The sequence below is a fragment of the Protopterus annectens genome, chromosome 5.part0 (genome assembly GCF_019279795.1).
Source record: "Protopterus annectens isolate FY-2018-M chromosome 5.part0, PAN1.0, whole genome shotgun sequence".
NCBI lineage: Eukaryota > Metazoa > Chordata > Ceratodontiformes > Protopteridae > Protopterus > Protopterus annectens.
Window position 1 is genome coordinate 674,762,853 of NC_056735.1, and position 22,195 is coordinate 674,785,047.

Consider the following 22,195-nt stretch of genomic DNA (forward strand, 5'->3'; position numbering starts at 1 on the left):
TCTGCTCCTAGCAATAACTTCTGCAAGATGAGTGTCAGAGCTACAGGCTCTCATGGCTGTGGAACCTTTTATCATTTTTCATCCAGACAGGGTCTCTCTGAGGACGAACCCTACATTTATGCCCAAGGTGCTGTCCAGTATAGCCCTTAACCAAACTATTCATTTGCCAACTTTTTATCCAAATCCACAGAACAAGGGGGAGAAAATTCTGCATTCTTTGGACGTACACAGACAACTTAGATTCTATTTGGACAAAACTAAAGTTTTCAGAAAGACGGAACAATTACTAGTGGCATATGCTGCAAGATCACAAGGAAAGTCAATCTCCATGCAAACTATTTCAAAGTGGATAGGTCACTGCATTAGTTTCTGCTACTGTCAGCATGGCAAGCCAGTGCCTAAGGGCATTAGGCCACACTCAACCAGAGCTGCAGCCACTTTTGCAGTCTTTCTCAGGGGCGTACCAACCAAAGACATTTTAGAGGCTGTTACTTGGAGTTCAGTGCACACCTTTACAAAGCATTACAATCTGCCACTTTAAATCCAGAGCCAGCTTTGCCAGTGCAGTTCTGCAGGGCCTCATAGCCGCTCCTAATGTTTAGCTCCAGCCCCCCAACCATAGCTTTGGGACTCTACCCAAATGTAATGACTGCAACAGCGAAACACGAAGAACATAGTACAGTTGTGTACACTTACCATAAATGTAGATGTTCGAGTGTATTCACTGTTGCAGTCCATGTTACCCACCCGCCATTCCCCTTATTTCTGCTGGAGCTTATCTTTACTTCTCTGATCTATACAACCTATGTGGTGTATTTGCTTGTAGATGAATGTAAAGTTTATTTTTGTGTATGTATGTTATATATATATATATATTTCCAGCATACAGTTTTGGGGCACCTGACATCTGGGGCAAGAAAAACTGAAGAAAATTGCATTTGCTGCATCTTTTATACCCCTGATGACCTAATGTCAGGGAAAGGGCGATAGCAGCCGACGCAGGACCCAAGACTTTGGAATTCAGGCCGACTGAAGGCAACCTGCCAGCAGGATTACCCAAATGTAATGACTGCAACAGTGAATACACTCTAATACCTACATTTACACAACTGTACTATGCTGATCTGGAAGAGAGTTTGAATTCTGTTGTAGACTGACCAGAGGAGGGTCTCCTTGGTGTAACATTTAAGACTGGTGTTTAGTCCCGGTGTACTGGTTTGTAAACTAACCTACATATTACTCCAGTTAGAGTGAAGACTTCTTTCTGCAGGTAGTAAATCACTCCTTGGAGGTTTTGGGGTATGTTTAGTAGTCACTTTTGTTCGTTGCTCGAATGTAATTTGAGTGCCGTAGTGTAGTGCTGCACTCAATGAAACAGGTTAGGTCATCAGTCAGATTTGCATAATCACTGTCATGTCCATAGAATGCTTATTTGAGAAAATGAATGCACAGTTACAAACAAGTATTGTGACCTGTTGACAGCAGACGGAAGGTAACATTGGGACTGTAAATGTATTTGTTTTGTACATATCTCCATTAATGTGTTGAGTAATGTAAGAGAAGCTTTATTAACATTACCATAGAGATTAAACATTGTCTTATGGTGTGATGTTGCATGGTGTTTTCCTGTTACATTTCTAGTTTTCTCTGTATGGTAATACATGGTTTGAGTGTATTCACTGGTATGTGCTGTAAATTACATCATGACAGTTGACACTTGCTATCTGTCCAAGAATATTTGAGTACCATTTACAGTTTTAACCCTTGCATGTTATCACTTTAGGTCTTCTGATGTCCATTTCATTGTGGATCACAAATGGGTTTTTGGATCTGTCCTCTGATCCAACTCTGCCATTTCTTTCAGACTTGTGATCTGAGCCTCTCTCATGACGCCTCAATGCTCTTCGTACCCTCAGATCTCATTTGCTGCCATTACGGACAGACACGATTACGAGCCTCTTTCCAGTTAGGTAAAAATCTTCGAATACTCTCAGGATTCTTCCTTTTCTAAATAGTTTAAATTTACATACTACCTCCCCTCCTGTTAGGTTGCTGGAATTGGGTCTTTCCTGTCCTTTTATCTCTCCTTTCCTTTTCAGTCTTCTCTTTCTCCTTTTATTAAAAAAAAAAATTTTCTGCTGTCTTGAAGTTATAGTTGGTGTGTAGTTGGTGTGTCTGAATGTGCGTTCCTAGGTGAGTGCTTTGCAGCATGTCAGACACACCAGAAAAACCTTCGGCTTTAAGAGGTGTGCCTGTTGTGGGCATAAGATTCCCCAATCTGATGCCCACAAGAGGTGGGTTTGTTTGGGTCCAGGGCACTTGGAGATGTGTGGCATTTGCTCAGTTTTCAGTCTCCAGGCCCTCACTGATAAAAGGGATAAGCTCATCTTGAGAAGGCTTCTTCCCTCCCCTGGAGTCCAGACTCCTCAAAAGAAGCACACTCCCCCACCCTCTGCTTCCCCAGGGATTTCTGCTTCTGAAAAGTGAAGGAAGCTTTTGGATTTGTTCCCATCAGCTCCATCTAACCCTCACTTCTCTCTGAATCTGAGAAGTCCCTCTGATCCAGGGGAGTCTGCACCGACCAAACATCTGACCCTACTGGATTCCTTGACCTTTGGTCCGAGCAGCCATTTGGAGATTTTAAGGATCCATAGCTCCTCGTCTTTGGAGCGGACTCTGAGTAACACCCATTTGGATCGTAGGTCTCCAGGTCATACTCCACACCAGAGTAGGTCCCCTTCCCCTGCTCAGACTGCTTGGCCAAGCATGTCACTGGTACGGTTGACTCATTCTTCCTTGTCCTCTCGATCCTCTATGCTCTCACACACTGATATGGATTGGATAATGCAGAGTTTCCTCAAAGCCCAGATCCAGCTGGGGATATTGCCTTTTCTGACCCATGCTGGATCTGAGAGCTCTGCCCTCGATCCTTCAACCTCCTCCAATCTGCTCAGCTTTGGAGTAGCAGGGCCTGGTAATCGCGAGTGGACCGGTGTCGAATCCTGGGATACTCCTTTTCCCGGCCTCCTGGCTCTAGTAGTGTCCCAGCCCAGTTAGACTCTGATGCTGTCCGAGCAGAGCAGGTCCCTGGATCCTCAGGGTTGGTGTTGGCTCCAACCTTCTTTAAGCCGTCCTTTCAGCTGGGGGCTTTGGCTTTCGACAAATCTGGTCCAGTGTCCTGTGGTGATGTCTGATCTGGGATGGCCTCATTTCTTTCTCCCTTAGGGCCTTCAGCTTCTGGGATAGGGGGCAGGTTCTTCTGAGATCTTCCGCATTCCAGGTGGCAGAGGGGGCTTTCTCAACACCTCAAGAAACTGTCCTTCCTATGCCAGGCCCTTCCCAATCCTCTCTAGATCAAAGCTTTGCACACATCTATCTGATCCATGGTCAGCCCCTCAGCAAGGGGGTTCCTCTGTCTTCCATGTCCTCCCCCTGAGGAGGTCCCCTGGAAGCATCAGTGTAAGAAGCAGCACATCGACTTCCTGTTGGAATATTTAACAGAGGACACCAAATTCGAAGGGGAGGGGTCCCCCTTATCTTCACCCGAGGGTATCTCTTTTGGAGATATCTTAGAAATCCTGGAACAAAAGGGTGGATGGTTTCCCAACCCCTTTCCTTGGAGGAGTCTGTGTTCCTGGAGGCATTCAGGACGGGATCATCTACATCCTGGGTGACCCCACCGGAGGACCAGCATTTTGACCTCATCGCCTGCCCGGCTTGGAAGGAGCCCAACACCATGGAACCAATTCCGAAGCATGCAGATTAGTACCTTAGTCCCCTCAAGGATCATCCTTGCTTGAGCAAAGGTGTTCCGGTTGATGCCAATGTGGTATTGGCAGCCACCAACAAAGAATTAGCTGAACAGAGCTCTACTGTCCATCCCCCGAACAAAGATCTGGCTTTAGACAGGCATGGAAAATGGGTGTATGCCTCAGCCACTTTTTCGCAGAGAACACAGTTATCTGTGCCTCCAGAGAGAATTGGTGAAGAAAATTTCCTCCCCTCTGCTGTCAGAGGAAAACTGCACGAAGGTTTCAGCACAGCTGAACACCATGGCTTCTGTTAATTCATTGATGAGGCTAATCTCCCACGTGGCAGATGGAACCTCTTGAGCAGCTGGTTCAGGCATAGCCCTTAGGAGACTTGCCTGGATGAGACTGGGCGGGTTTGCGGACTCCTTAAAAGCATTGTTTAGTAATGCCCCTTTTGACGGTTCCTATTTGTTCAGATCAAGGAGACTGTTACCCGCTGTGAACAGGAGGGCAAGAGCTTATCTGCCGTAGGGATCAAGTTTTCATTTCCCCCAACGGACCTCTTCCAGGAACTAGCAGAGTAGGAAGATATGATTCTGCAAATCCCAAGGGATCTTTCCTGATTCACAAGACGAATCCTCTTCTAGGGGACAGAGGAATAGGATTCAGTGGTAGACACCAGAACCAGGGCTTCAGGGTCCCCTTTTCTGACAGGCCCTTTCAGCACTCCTGAAGCTCTGCCCGACTGTCCTACTCTGGAGGCAGTCTGGGCAGACTATCCTTACACTCAGAAGCCTGGACAAACATAAAGGACGCTTGAGGATTGAACATTATTTCCAGAGGTTACAGTATTCCCTTTTCCCTTCCTCCTCCCCACACCAGGGGGTATCTCCCCGACATGCCACCCAGTCAGAGGGAGAGTGCCCTGCTAGAAGTACAAAAACTTTTAGACAAGTCATCCGGCGGGTCCCAACCAAACAGGGGATCTTTACTGATTCACAAGACGAATCCTCAAATGCATGCCAGGAGTTGTGGCGCATCTTCATCTGCAAGGATTCTAGGTGTTCCCCCTACCTGGATGATTGGCTACTAACACCACCCACAAGGCATCAGCTACTTTGTGTGATTCAGATGATGTGCCTGTTTCAACGCCTAGGAATCAGTGAACATGGCAAAATCCAGGATGGGTCCGAGTACAGGGCATCGAATTCATCAGGACTTAGTTGAACAAAGTCATGCAAGTTGCAGCTCTTCCTTTACTGAGGATGTAGTCTCTCAGGCAGCAGGTCCAGTGCCTACTACACACCACCTCCTTCAGGTCACTTAGTTCTCATATCCTTGGGTTCCATGTTGGCCGCCATCCTTCTGGTGCCAGGCTCTTCATGTGAGTTCTCCAGTGGACTCTTTCAGTTCAGTGGTCCATTCGGAGTCCCCTGTTATCAACCCGTCAAACATTCTGATTTGCAGGCATCACCTGCTGTGGTGGATGCTCACAGACTATCTTAATCTTGGTAGGCCATTTGTCCTCCCCTCATCCTTTGGCCATAGTGACTAAGGATGCCTCCCTGTTTGGAGGGGGGGCATTTTCAGGGGAGGATGGTCCAAGGCACGTGGTCCCCTAGACACCAAATTCCACAAACGTCCTGGAGATGAGGGCGGTTCTCCTTACATTGCAAGCCTTTCAGGACTGGGGGGGGGGGGCATTTTCAGGGGAGGATGGTCCAAGGCACGTGGTCCTGTAGACACCAAATTCCATAAATGTCCTGGAGATGAGGGTGGTTCTCCTTGCATTGCAAGCCTTTCAGGACTGCCCTTCTGTGAGAACAATTTCAGTCTTGACAGACAACACGTCAGTGATGTAGTGCATCATCAGGCTGGGGGGAACCCATTCTTACCCACTCTGCAGAGAGGCCATGAGGTTCTGGGAATGGGCAATTGCTTTGAATTGCTTTCTTATGGCAACATACATCCCAGAAGAATCCAACGTTCTGGTGGACCGTTCAAGCAGGTCCATATTGAGTCCTCACGAATGGTCCCTGAACCAGTCAGTAGCAAATAAGATTTTCAACCATTGGGGCCAACATTGCTGTGATCTATTTGCTTCCCCTAAACAAGTGCAGCAGGTACTTCGCTCTGATCCCCCCCTGCGGAGGTGTCACCCAGGGACGCTCTAGTCCAAGATTGGCCTCCAGGTCTCTCTTATGCTTATCCTCCAATTCCCCTAATAATCAAAGTTCTACAGAAAGCCAGCAGGTTGAAGATCAATCTTATCCCCATTGCCTTCATTGCATGTTTGCCCTAGTCAGGTATGGTTCCACTTTCTGCAGTGTCACAATGTCCTCCATGGATACTGGATCCCAGACAGGATCTCATTTCACATTTGCAGTCTTCCATCAGACTAACTGCTTGGTTTCTCCACTTTCAGTACTCTTGCAAGTCCAGGCTTCCCCTGTCAGCAAAAATTGTCCTTGCATCTCAAAAGCCCTCCACCAAGAAAGTATATTATAGAAAATGGAAAAAGTTTTCCTTCTGGGCTTCCTAAAGGAATATCGCCCCCCTTTCAGCTTCAGTCTTTGACGTCCTTATGTTTTTGAGTTTGCTTTTTCCACAAGGGAGCTAGTTCTACAATAAAGGTGCAACTTGCAACTATCACAAATTTCCATGTTGGGAAGGGAGTTGGGTTTCCCTCTATCCCTTCCAAACTTTGTATGGTATCCTTAAAGGGGGGTTTTCTTCTAAGGCCTCCAATCAAGGATCCTTCTCCTCCTTGGGATCTTTCTTGGGTACTCCAAGGTCTCACCCAGAAACCCTTTGAACCTGCTAGTTCTTGTGAGCTGAAGTTATTTGCTGTGGAAGACCGCCTTTTCTTGTGACTATTTTGTCAGCCAGAAGAGTTTCAGAGTTACAATCTGTCTGCTCAACCACTGTACACAATCTTTTTCAAGGGTAGAGTTTCTCTGAGGACGAATCCTTCCTTCATTCCAAAAATCACTTTGGAGGTGAACATGAACCAGGCCATTCATTTGCCTGTATTTTTCCCCAAGTACTCTAGTAAAGGCCAATACATGTTACATTCCTTGGGCATTCACAGACAGTTATGTTTCTTCCTACATAGAACTAGACCTCATAGAAAATAAGAGCAGTTGTTCATTGCCTTTTCACCAGACAGGTTGGTCCAAGCTTTGTGTCCTAAGATTACTTTACCTTAGTGGATTACGGAATGTATTTCCACAGTTTATTCTCAGTAAGGCAAGCAACTTCCCCGTCCATGTAGAGCCCATTCCACCAGATCGAATGCTAGAATGCCAGTTGATTAAATCTGCTGCAGCTACTTGGTCCACAGCCCATACATTTGTGTCTCATTACAAGCTGGACATAATTTCCAGGAACAGAGCCTCCTTTGGTTCTATACTGCTCAGGCATATCCTTCCTTGAGGTCCTCCCAGGATTTATGTAACTGGGGACATCAGATTAGAAGTCATGTAATTACCATAATTTGGTTTCAATAATCATCACTTCCCTTCCTCCTTCCCCCTTCCTTGTACAGCTGAGAGCGATCTAGAGGATTATGGAACCGACTGGTTACTAGTTTGGACTCCAGTAGCTCTTTTATCTGTGTATCTGTCATCTTTGGGATAACCATCTTGAGGAAGGGGCAGCAAACTTGATCTGAGGGTTTGAAAAGATGTGAGGCATCATGGGAGAGGGAGGAGTTTGAGGCTTGGATTGTATGAAAGAAATGGCTGAGTTGGATCGGAGGATGGATCTGAAGACCCATTCGTGATGCATAATGAAATTGGACAACACAGATACCACGTTATGGTAATTGCATAACTTCTGTTAAACCTATTGCCTGATGCAAGCTGTTTTTTCATATTTGCAGATTGCTTCATTATGCATGCATTCATTTTTCAGTACCCACTTTACCTGGATTATAGGCAGAGTGGCAGTTCTGGAAAGCTTCTGCTGTAAGATATGAAACCAGTGTTGGATAATCTCATACCAGTCAACTACAGCACAACGCATTCACATAAACACCATGAGCATACTTGCATACATCTTGAAGACTCGCCAGTTCTGCCCTTCATTTCAACTTTAGGATATGGGAATACAATGAAGCATATGGTGAAAGTCATTGTAGGCTGATGCACATGCAGACTCCAGCCAGGAGCCAAACAGAGAGTCAGTTGGTGTCAGGGAGCTACTCTATTCACTGCTCTGTCTTAATTTATTATTCACACACAGTTAAGTTTAGAATCCAGCAGTCATGTTGTATGTTAACATTGTGGCTTTTAAGTATTTGTCTGTTTGCAGAACACATCTGACATTGCTTTGTTTTACTGCTTTCAGCCCAGAGTCCAGGAGCAATTGCTGGCATTGTGAGTGCTGTAGCCATGGCCTTATTTGGTGCAGCATCTAGCTACTTCGCTTACCAGAAAAAAAAGCTATGCTTTAAAGAAGATGCTGGTGAGTATTTCAATGTTGTGCTCATTTTGTCACTAAAATCAAGATTTGTGGATCATTTTAATGTGCAAGTCTTCAGTTTCCCCTTGTTTTGAAAATTACTTTATTTTTTTCTTATTCCTTAGATAATAGTTTAAGTATGTAGGCATAGTTTACTGGTTGCACTTTGCTCTAGTTGACAGATTTCCAAGAGACTGTGTTTAGCTCTTTGTCTCGGCACATGCCGTAATTTAATTTGCTTTTCCATTACTTGCAGTGAAAATATGCACACACACACACGTCTATTTTTCCAATAGCACTTGTTGCTGTGATTCTTCAGTGCAGTCCTGATTTTGTTGCGAGTTTACCCTTTTAGGTTCTTCAGTATAAACAGGAAAAGGAAAAAGTTTTAAACCTGCATTTTGTGTTTGTGTGGTGGTGGCGGTCTTGTATGTGGCCAGTTTGTGTATGACATTTATTGCTCTTTCAGTCTTGCCAGACAGCAGAAACAAGCTAACTGTCAAAGGGCTGCTGCCACAGGATCCAGCCTCTGAGTAAAAAAAAAAAAAAAAAGTTGAAAAGGTGTTTATATCTAATGATTCAGAGCTGTGAGAAAGGTACTCGGGACCTTCTTTGGCACTGACAATGTTGAGTTTAGATGTCTTGATGGCTAGAGTGTCCACCTATATCCCTCCTATGGATCCAGAGCTGCAAGATTCTGTACTAATTTGGGATGTTTCCCCTAAGAAGATTGCAAGTCAGGCTTCGGCTTAGGAAAATCCTTGTCACATTAATATCTTTCATGTTCTGTAAAAGTACATCAGAGTTGGACCAGGATCACTTTGAGAACGTTTCTAAAGAGAGAAAGAAACATTGGAGTCTTTCCTTCTCTGGCTTCAAAGGGAAATTGATTCTAGTCCCATGCTTCCTGTGTTTACATCTTGTCCAGTGCACATTTCTGCACTGGTAGTTTGAGCAGATTCTTCGTGGGTCCTGTGCCCTCAATGCCTCCTTTAATTATGGTATTGACATAAAGGCTTTTGGATGTGACACACACGACTCTGACCCTGTTGTGTGGCAATGTCTTATGACTGAGATTTTGGCACAGTTTGCAATGCTGTCTTGTTGAGGTGTAGGAGACCTAGGTGTTGAAGACTTCCATCCCAAAGTCATCATTTAAAAAAGCTGTCATATGTGATAGGTGGGAGCAATTTATAACTGTTACTGTTTCCATATTTTGGAACACGAGTGGCCTCACGGGTATAGACAAAAGGGAGAGTATTGAATTGTATTAAGGAATGCAGAGTGAAAATAGTGCTACAGGTGACTCACTTAGAAGTGAGCACGTGAATTTTGATAAAGGATTTTAGGAGGGATATTCAGGACTGTATCCAGGACAAAGGAAAAGGATACTTACACTAATTGCTAGAGGAACTCCAGTAGTGATAGAAGAGGAAACGATGTTAATGGTAGATATGTGGTGGTAAGGGGCTACTGGCAAAGGAGGAGTCTTACACTGGCATGTGTTTGTATTCCATCTGAAACTGCTGTTACAGAGGCTTAGAAAAATTTGGGGAAAAATAATTGCCTCTCAACAGGCCATATTACTTTCATGTGGGAACTGGAATTTGGCTTGCAATGGTGAGGCTGTATCTGGGAGACCTAGAAGGGAAAATGTAACAAAAGGTAGATTACTGAAAAAAATTATGAAAATATTTGGTTTGCAAGGTGTAAATTCATTAGTAGGAACTCGGAGAATTTACATATTGTTTCCCAAGGTACAATAACTAGGCTAGACTAAACAGAAATGTATTTCACAGGAACGTGATTTAATTGAAAACTTCGAAACATCCAATAACTATTTCAGATCATGTGCTCATAACCAAGATAAAAAATGCAAGGTAATGAAGTAAAAATGTGACACTGGTGATTTCCCACGTACCTGTTAAAGAAACGGAATTTAAGGAATGAGTAATGGAAATTTGAGTTTTTAGGGATGAATAGAAATTTCTTCAGAAGTTACAGCTAGTGAGTGGAATAAAGTGAAGTTTAAAAATAGCATAGAAATTAAAGAAAAGATATGGTTAAGAAGTAAAAAGAATTTAGATGGGCTGACAAAGGTTAAAGAATTGCAGAACAAGGGTGAATCTCTCAAAATGTGAAGAGGTGCAACTGCTTAAGAGAAAATAAGGGAGTATCTGAATAATACGCTTACGTTTAGAAAGATTGCCATTAAGCCGCTCTTTGATAAATCCAGTGCACAAAAATGATTAGCGCATTGACTTGTGCAACAGAAAGATGAAAAGGTTGTTGTCAAAGTTAGGGATCCTAAGCAAAGATCCTGTAGAAGTATTAGTGATATTTTGGAAATTTTATGAAAATTTTGTCTAAGGCTAAGATGTGGAAACGGTAAAGGAGCATAAATGGGAAATACTTAAGCAAGACTCAAATGCCAAGGTTAGAGATAGATGAGGCTCAACAGTTAAGATGGGAGGAAATGAGAGAATGGTGGCGTATAAAAATTTCTGCAGGAAAGTCTCTGGGAATAGATAGCATTCCTGTGGAAGTTTTGGAAGCGAGGATGGAAGAAAGTGATTAATATCTGGAATGTTTTATTTAACAGAATTTTGAAAGGAGTGGAAGCACCATCATCCTGAAAGAAAACTCTGTTGGTTGTAATACATGGACCATAAGATCCATCAGACCCTGCTTCATGCATGTCTATTTCAATTTTAAACCTAGATTCTAAAGTGTTTGTGTATAATAGCTAAAAGAATTGCAAAGGTGTTTCCAAAATTGATATGAATCAGTGTGGTTTTGAGAAGGGGAGAGAAACATTTGGTATTAATACAATGATGATCCAGAAGGAATCCTAGTTTAAGCAAATTCCATTGTTGATGAGATGTTCTTCGTGTTTCACTGTTGCAGTCATTACATTTGGGTAGTCTGCTGGCAGGTTGCCCTCAGTCGGCCTGAATAACAAAGTCTTGGGTCCTGCGTCGGTTGCTGTTTACTCTTCCATGATGTCAGGTCGTCACGGGTATAAAACATGCAGCCAATGCCATTTTAATCCGTCTTTTTTTGCCGCGCAGTACCCGAAGCAGAAGCAGTTTGCAAGTGCCGGTTAGCAGACTCCTGAAATTTTCATTTGAGTTTCAGAACCAAAGTCTTCAACCTAAATCTAAGTACCCTGTTGGGGTAACTTTTTCTTGCTCCTTACCGATGTCAGTAAAAGTCAATAATTGTATTACTTGTGGGAAGCAAACACCTCATAAAGATTTTCATTTGTACTGTATTCCTTGCCTAGGCCCTGACCACAACGTGCCTTGCTGTTGGTTTTGTGCTAAATTTAACCAGCGCACTATTAAGTGTCTATATTTTTGCTTCTAAATACTTTTGCTCTCGATTTAACTATCCTGAAATGTCATCGGTTAGCAGTCTGACTACCGGAATTCACAAAAAACACAAAGAAAGACAGAGACAGACTGTCGAGGTCCAAAACCGATGTCGAAGCTTCTCCTAAGCCAGTCGCTGGTACTCTGAGGTGCTTTCGCAGCCCCTGATGCCCGCTACTTTTGTGCCCTAGTGCCCTCACAAAACATAATATTCCTGGGTGCCAGCTTGAATACAACGGCCCAGATGGCTTTTCTCACGCCAGACAAGCAACAACAGCTGACTCAATATTACAAAATAATGGCACCAAAGACCCAACTCCCTGCAAGAAAAATTCTGCAGGTCTTGGGATTCATGGCATCTTGCATACTACTACCATTTGCAAAACTGCATATGTGGAAATTACAATGGTACCTGAAAAGCGTATGGACTTGGCACAGTTTGGAAACAATACCACCACTCATTCCCTGCCTTCAACGGGAGTTTCTTTGGTGGACACAGGCATGTCACCTCAACAAGGGTCAGCCTTTCACCTTACCCACAGCCAGGCAAACTGACAACAGATGCATCGGACTATGCCTGGGGAGCACACATGGCAGGACAGTGCATTCAGGGCAAATGGACTACAGATCAGAGGCATCTGCATATCAATCAAAAAGAAATGCTAGAAGTACAGAATGCCCTAACAGTTTTCAAGGACCTCTTACACCCAGGACAACTTATAATAGACTGACAATACCACAGTAATGTGGTACATAAACAAGCAAGGTGACACACAATCCTACCCTCTATGCAGGCAAGCAGTGACCTTATGGAACACTGCACTGTCTTACCAGGTTCAATTACAAGCACAATTCCTGCCAGGAAAGAAACAGTGGCAGACTACCTAAGCAGAAACATCCTGGATCCACACGAGTGGAAACTAGATCTATAAGTATTTGCAGTGATCGCTCAAAAATGGGGACGCCCAGACATAGATCTGTTTGCAAGCCCCCAGAACTACCAACTTCAAAAATTTTGCACAAGGACATTCCATCCACAATCTTGGAAATTGGACGCCCTCTCATTCATTTGGAAAACATCAACAGAGTATGCCTTTCCTCCACTGCCTCTTCTAGCAAAGGTACTGCTGAAAGTCAGATTAGAGAGGCCACAAATGATACTCATTGCACCAGACTGGCCACGCCAGCATTGGTATCCAATTCTAAGGAACATGGCCCACGGCCCACCATGGATTTTACTACAAATTCCTCACCTGCTCACCCAGTGAGACAATCAGATTCTACACAGCCAGCTCAACTCTGTACAGGCATAACCAGTCAGGAGGAGAAGTAAACCGCACTCACTACAATTCCAGTCTCGCATAGACCTACCACGACAGCAAACCAAACACACAAACATACTCGGTGTCTCTAAATAAAAATCTGCCTAAGCAGCAGAGACCTCCAAAGCGGACACCCAAGCAACCGCTACCCCAAAACAAAACACATGCAACACAGCTCACAAAGCCAGTGTGCCGAACAGTGTCAGCCCTTAAGGCTAAACACACCTGATACACTTGTAATAGGTGACTCTATCGTCAGGCACACTGACGTCCCACTCACCAGGCTGAACAAGAAGGTCACGGTGAGCTGCCTGTCGGGCGCTAGGATCCACCACATAACACAAGCACTCAGGCCACTCCAAGGTAAGTACAAATATGACTCTAGTCGTTGTCCATGCTGGTGTGAATGACCTGAGACGTACCTCCCTGGACTACATGAAAAGAGACAGAGGAGCTCTCTGAGCATGTAGCCCAGGCCAGTATGACCCTGACCTTGAGTAGCATCTTACCCTCACCAAGAATGATGCCACAATATGAAGACAAGATGATCAATTTCAACAATTGGCTTAAGAATTGGTGTCATTCAAAGGGGATCAAGTGCCTGTCAGCCTGGGATGACATGCTCGACAAGCCACGATGCTTCACTAGGGACGACTTGCATCTGTCACTCCTGGGTTTTAGGATATTGGCAAAGGCTCTTGCTACCCCCATAGTGCCGTTTTTAGGCAAGGCTCAAAAGGCAAACACACCTCCATAGGTATCACAAGGGATAATGCTACTCAACGCCAGAAGTCTAAACCTCAAGATGCACACACTCGAAACTCTCCTTAGCATGGAGAACATCGATATCTGTGCAGTAAAAGAAACCTGGTTCAAGGCTCCCGAGAGCATCCCAGCACTACCAGGTTATATCTCACAGCATGCTTTTCGGCCCCAAACTTGGACCGAACCAGAAAAGGAGGGGGAGTATCAATATTCATCAAAAATACCCACACCTCCAGGTTGGTGGCACAGCACGAAGCATCAGAGACTATCCATGTGCAACTAACAGTGGGTAAAACTGCCTTCCAGTTTATAGCCTGCCACAGACCACCCTCCCAAACCCAGGAACCCCACTCTGCCTTCCTGAGAACACTGGAAAATATGAAGGTCTCTCCAAACACCATTATATTGGGTGACTTCAACTACCCAAGCATAGACTGGGAGCATTACTCTAACTCCAACACCCTAGCCCAAAGGTTCCTAGAATTTATAAACTCAAATGCTATGGAACAACTTGTTACCACTCCCACAAGAGGGGAAAACCTACTGGACCTGATCATCACCAGCATGGGGACTCTGCTCCTGACCAGAAGTGTATCCCTCACTGGTAAGATCAGACCATAAACTAATCTCATTGAATATTCACATCCCGTCCCCACCCCCTGCCTAAAAAACCACAGTGAAAAACTTCTCTAAAGCAAATTTCACACTCCTCAAAACCGAGTGGAATCCTTCAAAGCCCCCGGGCCTGTGGAAAATACGTCCCAGACCACAGAATCCTTTATAAACGCATTCTATGAACACCTTCAGGAATGCATGGATCATGCAATCCCAAATAAAACCAAGACCCAATCCTACAAAGGCAGATGTCCTGTCTGGTAGACCCGAGCCATAAACAAAACTATACAATAGAAGGAGGAAGCTACTACATGATAGAGCAAAATCCCAAAAAGGGAAGGCATCTTTGATCATTATTAGCAAAAAACTACAGGCACTCATAAAATAGTCTGCGGCCAGCTTCGAGAGAAAAATTGCACAGGACACTAAGGATAATCACAAGGCTTTCTTTAGTTATGTTAGGAACCTGGGTGGGAATTCCCAGATATGCTCAGAATTGGTCCAAAATGACAAAAAATACACCAAACCCACAGACATTGCCAACACCCCACCACCACCACCACCACCAAAAGGGCAAATATCTATCCCAGCAGAGTGCTGCCCCCCTGACATCTCAGATGCTCAGGTAAGAGCCGCCCTCTCCAAAGCAAAAAACACAGCATCAATGGGACCAGACGGTTTCCCAGGCTGCATCCTACATGAACTCCAAGAAGAGCTAAACCCAAACATAAAACTACTGTTCAATCTCAGCCTTACTACAGGATATGTTCCCAAAGAGTGGCGTACAGCAACAGTGGTCCCTCTCCACAAAGGTGGTGCCTCAATTGTTCCTGGAAACTATCGCCCCATAAGCCTGACTAGCTTGGTCTGCAAAGCTATGGAAAGGATCATCGTGGACCTCATAAATAAAGTTATTGGGGACCTACAGACACTGGATCCTACCCAGTTCGGCTTTAAGGGCAGATCCTGCCTCTTAAACCTGGTTGATTTCTTTGAAACAGTCTCCAAGGCCATTGATGAGGGGAAGGTGGTCCACACAGCCTTAACTGGACCTCGCAAAAGCCTTGGATACAATACCCCACTTGGGCATTATAGATAAGCTCACCAGCTTAAATATAAACTCCTATGTCACTAGATGGGTTGCAAACTGGCTCAAGGACAGAACCCACATGGTTAGAATTGCTGGAGCCATGTCAGACTCCAAACCAGTTAGAAGTGGCGTCCCGCAAGGCTCAGTCCTGGGATCTCTTCTTCGGTATATATTTCTTGGAGGTACAGGAGGCCAACACAGGACTGTGGCTGACCAAGTTTGCAGATGACTGCAAACTGGGTGCCATAATCGACTCTTCAGCTGACAAGCATCCTCCCAAAGGGCCTCATAGAAAGACGACTGGTGCCAGAGCCATGGTCTCAAGCTAAACGCCAAAAAGTGTATAGTCATCCCCTTTGGCAAAAACAAAGTGACCACAAATTACCACATAGGTGGTAATCCATTAATTACAGAAGAAGTAATTAGGGACCTGGGGACCCAAGTTGATAGCAATCTCTCATTTGACAACCACATGGCCAAAGTGGTTAGAAAAACATTTTATATAGCCCACCAAATCATGAAGGGATTCACATCTAGATCAGGGGAGGTCATTGTGCCTCTTTACTCATCCCTCATCAGGCCCATAATTGAGTACAATGCCCCTTTTGGGATGTACCTTACAAGACACCTGCAGCAACTGGAAAGACTCCAAAAGTACCTCACCAAGCGGATCAAAGGGCTCAAACAGATGCCATATGCTGCCCAGTTAAAGAAACTCCAGCTCTACTCAGTGGCATACCGCCTGCTCAGAGGCGATCTGTGCCTGACGTATAAAGCAGTGTCCAACCCGGAATTAATGGACAATGCTGCACCTCAAAAAATCCAAATCCCATCGAGCTACACACTCGAGAGACTTGAACCTCAGCACTGAAATAAATAGGACATGCTGGAGGGACAGATTCATAACCCAGAGGCTCCCTTCACTCTGGAATAAAATCCCAGTCCAGGTTAGGCAGAGTCCTTCATTTCAGGAGGAATCTTGAGTGGATGGGAGATCGTAGGTTTACCCTGGGTATCACTTCTGTGCCACTGTTAAAGGCACAGTATACTAACCTCGAAAAAGGGCATAGCAAAATTAATTTAAAATGGGTGGCGAAAGCCAAACACACTCTGGCAAGGCTTATAAATGCCCTAGGGCAGATAGCCTAGTATGAACCTATGAACCTATAAGACTTTAAACCTGGCTGCATGGCAAATTACCTAAACAACCAGCCAACACCTCTATCCAAAACTGTTATGGATGTCATTCTGGAGGCCCAGCACCAGGAAAACCTATTCAGACAAATGGAAAAGATTTTGCTCCTGGAACCAGGCTAAAGGCCAAAATCTGCTTGATCCAAACATTCCTCAGATTCTACAATATTTAACTGAGATGTTGCACAAAGGACTTTCCTTTTCATCTATTAAGATTCACGCCTCAGCAATTTCAGCTCATTACAACACGGATCCTCCTTTATTCTCACATCCACTCCTTAGACAGTACCTCAGAGGGACTAAGAACATAAGACCGCCAAGGAGAGCACCAACACCTACTTGGGATCTCAACTTTGTTCTGGAAGCTTACACTGCCGCCCTTTGAACCAGCTTTTTCAGCTGATTTAAAATTTCTTTCATGGAAAACTGCCCTGCTACTAGCAATAACCTCAGCTAGAAGAGTCTCAAAGCTACAGGCACTAATGGCAGTGGAGCCTTTCCTCATTTTTCATCAAGACAGTGTCTCTCTACGAACTAACCCTTCCTTTATGCCAAAGGTGGTATCCAGTGTGGCCCTAAACCAAACCATTCATTTGCCCGCCTTTTTCCCAAATCCCCAGAACAAAGGAGAAAGACTCCTGCACTCTTTAGACATTCACAGGCAATTACGTTACTACTTGGACAAAACTAAGGCTTTTGGAAAAACTGACAAGCTCTTTGTAGCCTATGCTAAAGGATCACAAGGAAAAGCTGTCGCAAAACAGACTATTTCTAAATTAATAGGGCATTGCATACATTTCTGCTACACGCATCACTGGAAACCAGTACCTGCTAACATTAGGTCCCACTCCACCAGGGTTACAGCTACATCAGCAGCCTTTCTCAGGGGAGTGCTAACCAAGGATATTCTGGAAGCTGCAACTTGGAGTTCAGTGCACACTTTCACCAAACACTATCACTTACCTCTATATTCTAAGACTAGAGCTGGCAATATTCTAAGACTAGAGCTGGTTTTGCCACTGCAGTTTTGCAGTGCCTACTAGCTTCTTCTAACGCTGCTTTAACTCCACCTCCCATCCTTAGCTTTGGGATTCAACCCAAGTGTGATGACTGCATCAGGGTAACACGATGAACATAGTACAGTTTTGTACCTACCATAAATGTAGATGTTCGAGTGTTCACCCTGCTGCAGTCCAGGTTACCCTCCCTCCATCCCCACTGAATTAGCTGAACTTATCTATACCACTCTATCCTATACAACCTCTGTGGTATATTTGCTTGTCCCCAACGGTATTTTATTTTTATCTAGCTATATTATATATATATATATATATATATATATATATATATATATATATATATATATATATATATATATATATATATATATATATATATATATATATATATATAATTTATTTTGCCTACCTATTAGAGACACCTAGGGCACCAAAAACTGAAGAAAATGGTGTTGGATGCCTCTTGTATACCCCTGGCGCACTGACGTCAGAGAAGAAGCGACAGCAACCAACACCGGACCAAGACTTTGGAATTCAGGCAGACTGTGGGACCGCCTGACAGCAGGATAATCCAAGTGTGATGACTGCATCAGGGTGAACACTTGAACATCTACATTTGTGCTAGGTACAAAACTGTACTATTTGTAAGGCTTGACCCAAATAAAAATCTGAGATGACTAGGTGTACCTTTTGATCAAAGTAGCTTGAGTTCATGTGAAATGTTTTTTGACCGATGGGTTAGGATCATGATAAAGCCTGAATAATATGGGTCTATACCTCAGCTTTGGCACAGATGAAACTTCATTTGTCCCTTTAGGTTATATGCAGAATGATGGAACAGTGAGTGTAGGCACTGCTCTGTTGGAGGTGTTCACATTTGTTAAAGGGAAGTAGTGGTATTGCTCTGTCAACTTGAGCATGCATGGACTGGGAAGGCCACTGCTCACAGGGAGTAGCTGGGTATGCAAAATGAAGGACTGCTTGAAATTCACGTAGGGGTCAGCTTAGATGTTCTTCGTGTTTCACTGTTGCAGTCATTACATTTGGGTTATCCTGCTGGCAGGCTACCATCAGTCGGCCTGAATTCCAAAATCTAGGTCCGGCGTCGGTTGCTGTCGCCTCCTCCCTGACATCAGTGTGCCAGGGGTATAAAAGATGCAGCTGATGCCATTTGCTCCAATCTTTCTTGCCGCACGGTGCCCGAAGCAAAAGCAATTCACAAGTGCCGGTCGGCCAACTCCTGAGATTTTCATGTTCGAATTTCAGATCTAAAGTCTTCACTAAAAGCTAAGTACCCCATTGGGGAAACTTTTTCTTGCTCCAGACCGATGTCAGAAAAAGTTAATAACTGTATTTCTTATGGGAAGCAAATACCTCATAAGGACTTTCTTTCTTACTGTATTCCTTGCTTAGGCCCTGACCACGACATTGCTAGTTGTTGGTTTTGTGCTAGATTTAACCAACGCACTATTAAGTGTCTGTATGATTTTGCATTTCACTATTTTGGCAGAAGATTTAACTATACAATGTCGTTGGATAGCCATCCGACTACCGGAATTCACAAGAAACTCAAAGAAAAGGACAGGCATCCGAGGTCCAAAACGATTAGGCTTCTAAGCCAGTCACCGGTTCTCAGTCTTTGCAGCCCCTGACGACCGCTGCCTTTGACTCGCAGGCTGCTACCTACACCCACGTGGAGTCGACCAGGCCACTGGAAAGCCAAGGTATTGGACCTTTGGAAACTATTTCCTCAGATGGGTCTGGAGCCGCTGAGCAGGCATCAGCTTCTGGGGGTGTTTTCAGACCTACTCAATTATATGTTAAACCGACTTCAGCTTCAAAGGCAAACACTAAAACACCTTTAAAGACTACGAAACAAGTACAACAGCCTCATGGACAGGCCTCCATGCCTAAAAACAGATGGTCAAAATGGCCGAGGACCTAATTACTTTGATCAGGGGTTCCCATCCACCTCCTGATAAATGGCCTAGGCAAAAGACAGAATATGAATCTTCAGATAAAGTTTCCATTTCATCTGATTCCTCTGCTGATCAAGAATACTCTCTTCCTCCCTATGAGGATTCTGATGCTGAAGAATCTATCCCTTCAGCCTCTCCTCCTGAGGATTACTCCTTTGGGGAAACTTTACATACCATGAGGGAGCATTTCCACTGGGAGAGCCAAGATTATTCAGATTCTAAGAAAAGGCTCAGAGACTTCCTTTTACTACCACAACACAGGCCCCTAGCTATTCCACCTGTTAGACATTGTAGTCCAGTCTGACCCCTGACTCCTTACCTCCAGCTCCGGTTAAGCCGGACAGGTACTACAGGGTTCCAGATTCTCATAAATCCCTTTTCAAAAGCCCTGCTGCTGACCCAGAAACTGTCCTTCAGGGTCCCAAAGCGGTCAAGGCTGCAACTGCAAAAAACCCTGCTCCCTCTGACAGGGTTTCCAGGGCACTGGACAGATGGGGAAAAATATTTACTCTTCTGCTACCTTGGCTGTTAGGGCTTTAAATTGTCAGTTTCATATGCTCAAATATCAGCAATATATTATGTCACTGCTTAAACAGAAAATGTTGATAAATTCTGAATGTGCAGAAAAAGAAATGCAGGATTTATTGCATGCAGCTGAACAAGTTGGAAAGCATACTTTGCAATGTGGTTTTGATTCTTTGGAGGCCTCCTGCAGGGCCGCAGTTACAGGTTCTGTCATTAGGAGGCAAACTTGGTTAAAGGAACAAAATCTACCTAATCATGTTAAAGCAAAATTATTAGATGCTCCATTCCAGCATGATACTTTGGTGTTAAAGCAGAAGAGGTGTTAAAATGGAGGACAAAGCTAAATCTATACAAACAGTCAAGGATTTCTTACAGGTACAGCCACCAAGATTTAGCAGACACTGGCCTACAAAGAATTGGTACTTTGCAGTGTCAGGCCACAAAGGGGCATAGCTCTCAACCTTCCATCTCCAAAATGAGAAACAATGGGCAAAATGTGGAACACATTCTAATAGCTTACCAACAACTTCAACTAGGAAGGTCATAGGATGGTTAAAATATGCTGGTTTTACTTATAAAGAAGATATTTTAATTAATTAATATGATTCATATCTATTTACAATGGATTTCACTTAAAATTCCTAACACTGAATGTTTGAGAGAGTCTTTCAATGTGGAACTTTGTAGAACTTTGAGGAACATGAACTTTTTAAGACCCTAAATGAGGTACATTCTTCATAATGAGGTACACTTGAGAGGTATGCAAAGGGGAAGATACAGACACCCTAGAGGCAGATCCCAGCCCCAAGGTTCGTGCAGGTCTAAACAATGGGGTGCTTCTACCTCCAAAACTGGAGAAGACAAATCACAACCATACAGGAAACGGTCCCAATGACTTCCCCCTGCCTGCGCCAAGCACTTATCTTCTGGCAGCACCTTTAGGGGAAAAACTAGCACTTATTTTCACAAAACTGGTACATAATAACCCAGGACAAATGGGTCTTGCACAGTCACAAGGCTACAAGTTTCACTTCCATACCCTGCCAAGGGCAAACGGTTGGCCAGACCTGCCAAAACATCAATGGACAGAGGCACGAAAACAAGTCTCATCCCTCATGGACATGAGGGCCATTCAACAAGTACCAGAGCAAGGACAGGGATTATATTCAAGACTGTTCTTGGTACCCAGAAAGGGCAAAGCTTGGAGACCAATACTGGACCTATCTGTTCTAAAATTCAAAATGTTGACTCTACAGCAGCGTCTGCCCATGTTGGGCAAGAAAGCTTGGCTGGTGACTTTAAATCTAAAAGAGGCTTACCTGCATGTCCCAGACAAACATGCAGAAGATATCTCCGATTCAAAGCTGGCTCAATGCACTACCAATTCTCTGCACCGCCCTTTGTGAAGACCCTGGGCGCAGTAGATGAGCCAAAGTGCCTGGCACCAGTAATTGCATACTGCAGACAGAGGAATACAAATATATCCTTACTTAGACTACTGCCTCATTCAAGCAGAGAACAAGGACATTCTTCTACAGCATCTGGCCTTTGTAAAAGGATTGTTACCATGCCTCGGATGCACAGTCAACGAACAGAAATCAAAACTAGTACCCTCTCAAGAGAATATTCCTGGGTGCAAGCTTAAATACAACTGTCCAAATGGCTTATCTCACGCCAGACAAAGGCAACTGACTACCTATTTCAAACTGTTGGCAACAAAGACCCAGTTTTCTGCAAGAAAAATTCTGCAGGCTTTGGGCTTTATGGCATCCTGCATTCTACTAATTCCATATGCAAGACTGCATATGAGGAAACTTCAATGGTACCTAAGAAGTTTTGGGCTCAACATTTCCACAGCCTGGAAACAATAGTTACTCTTATTCCCTGCCTGCAACAGGAGTTTCGATGGGCGAAGGCCTGTCACCAGAACAAGGGGCAGCCTTTCACTCTACCCCCAGCCACACACACATTAACAGATGCATCAGATTATGCCTGGGGAGCCCACATGGCAGGAAGATGTATTTGAGGGACATGGTCTGCAAACCAAATGCATCTGCATATCAGTCAAAAAGATATGCTAGCTGTTCAAAATGCCC

General features: G+C 44.2%; 1 protein-coding gene across 4 annotated transcripts in view; it reads left to right on the top strand.

The window, feature by feature from the left end:
• Positions 1 to 22,195, top strand: part of CD99 (CD99 molecule (Xg blood group)) — an 809,645-nt gene that overhangs the window by 507,622 nt on the left and 279,828 nt on the right. For all 4 annotated transcript variants that reach the window (XM_044072520.1, XM_044072519.1, XM_044072522.1 and 1 more), the window contains one exon: positions 8,103 to 8,219. In XM_044072520.1, the coding sequence (XP_043928455.1) occupies positions 8,103 to 8,219 (117 nt within the window). The remainder of the gene's footprint in view (positions 1 to 8,102; positions 8,220 to 22,195) is intronic.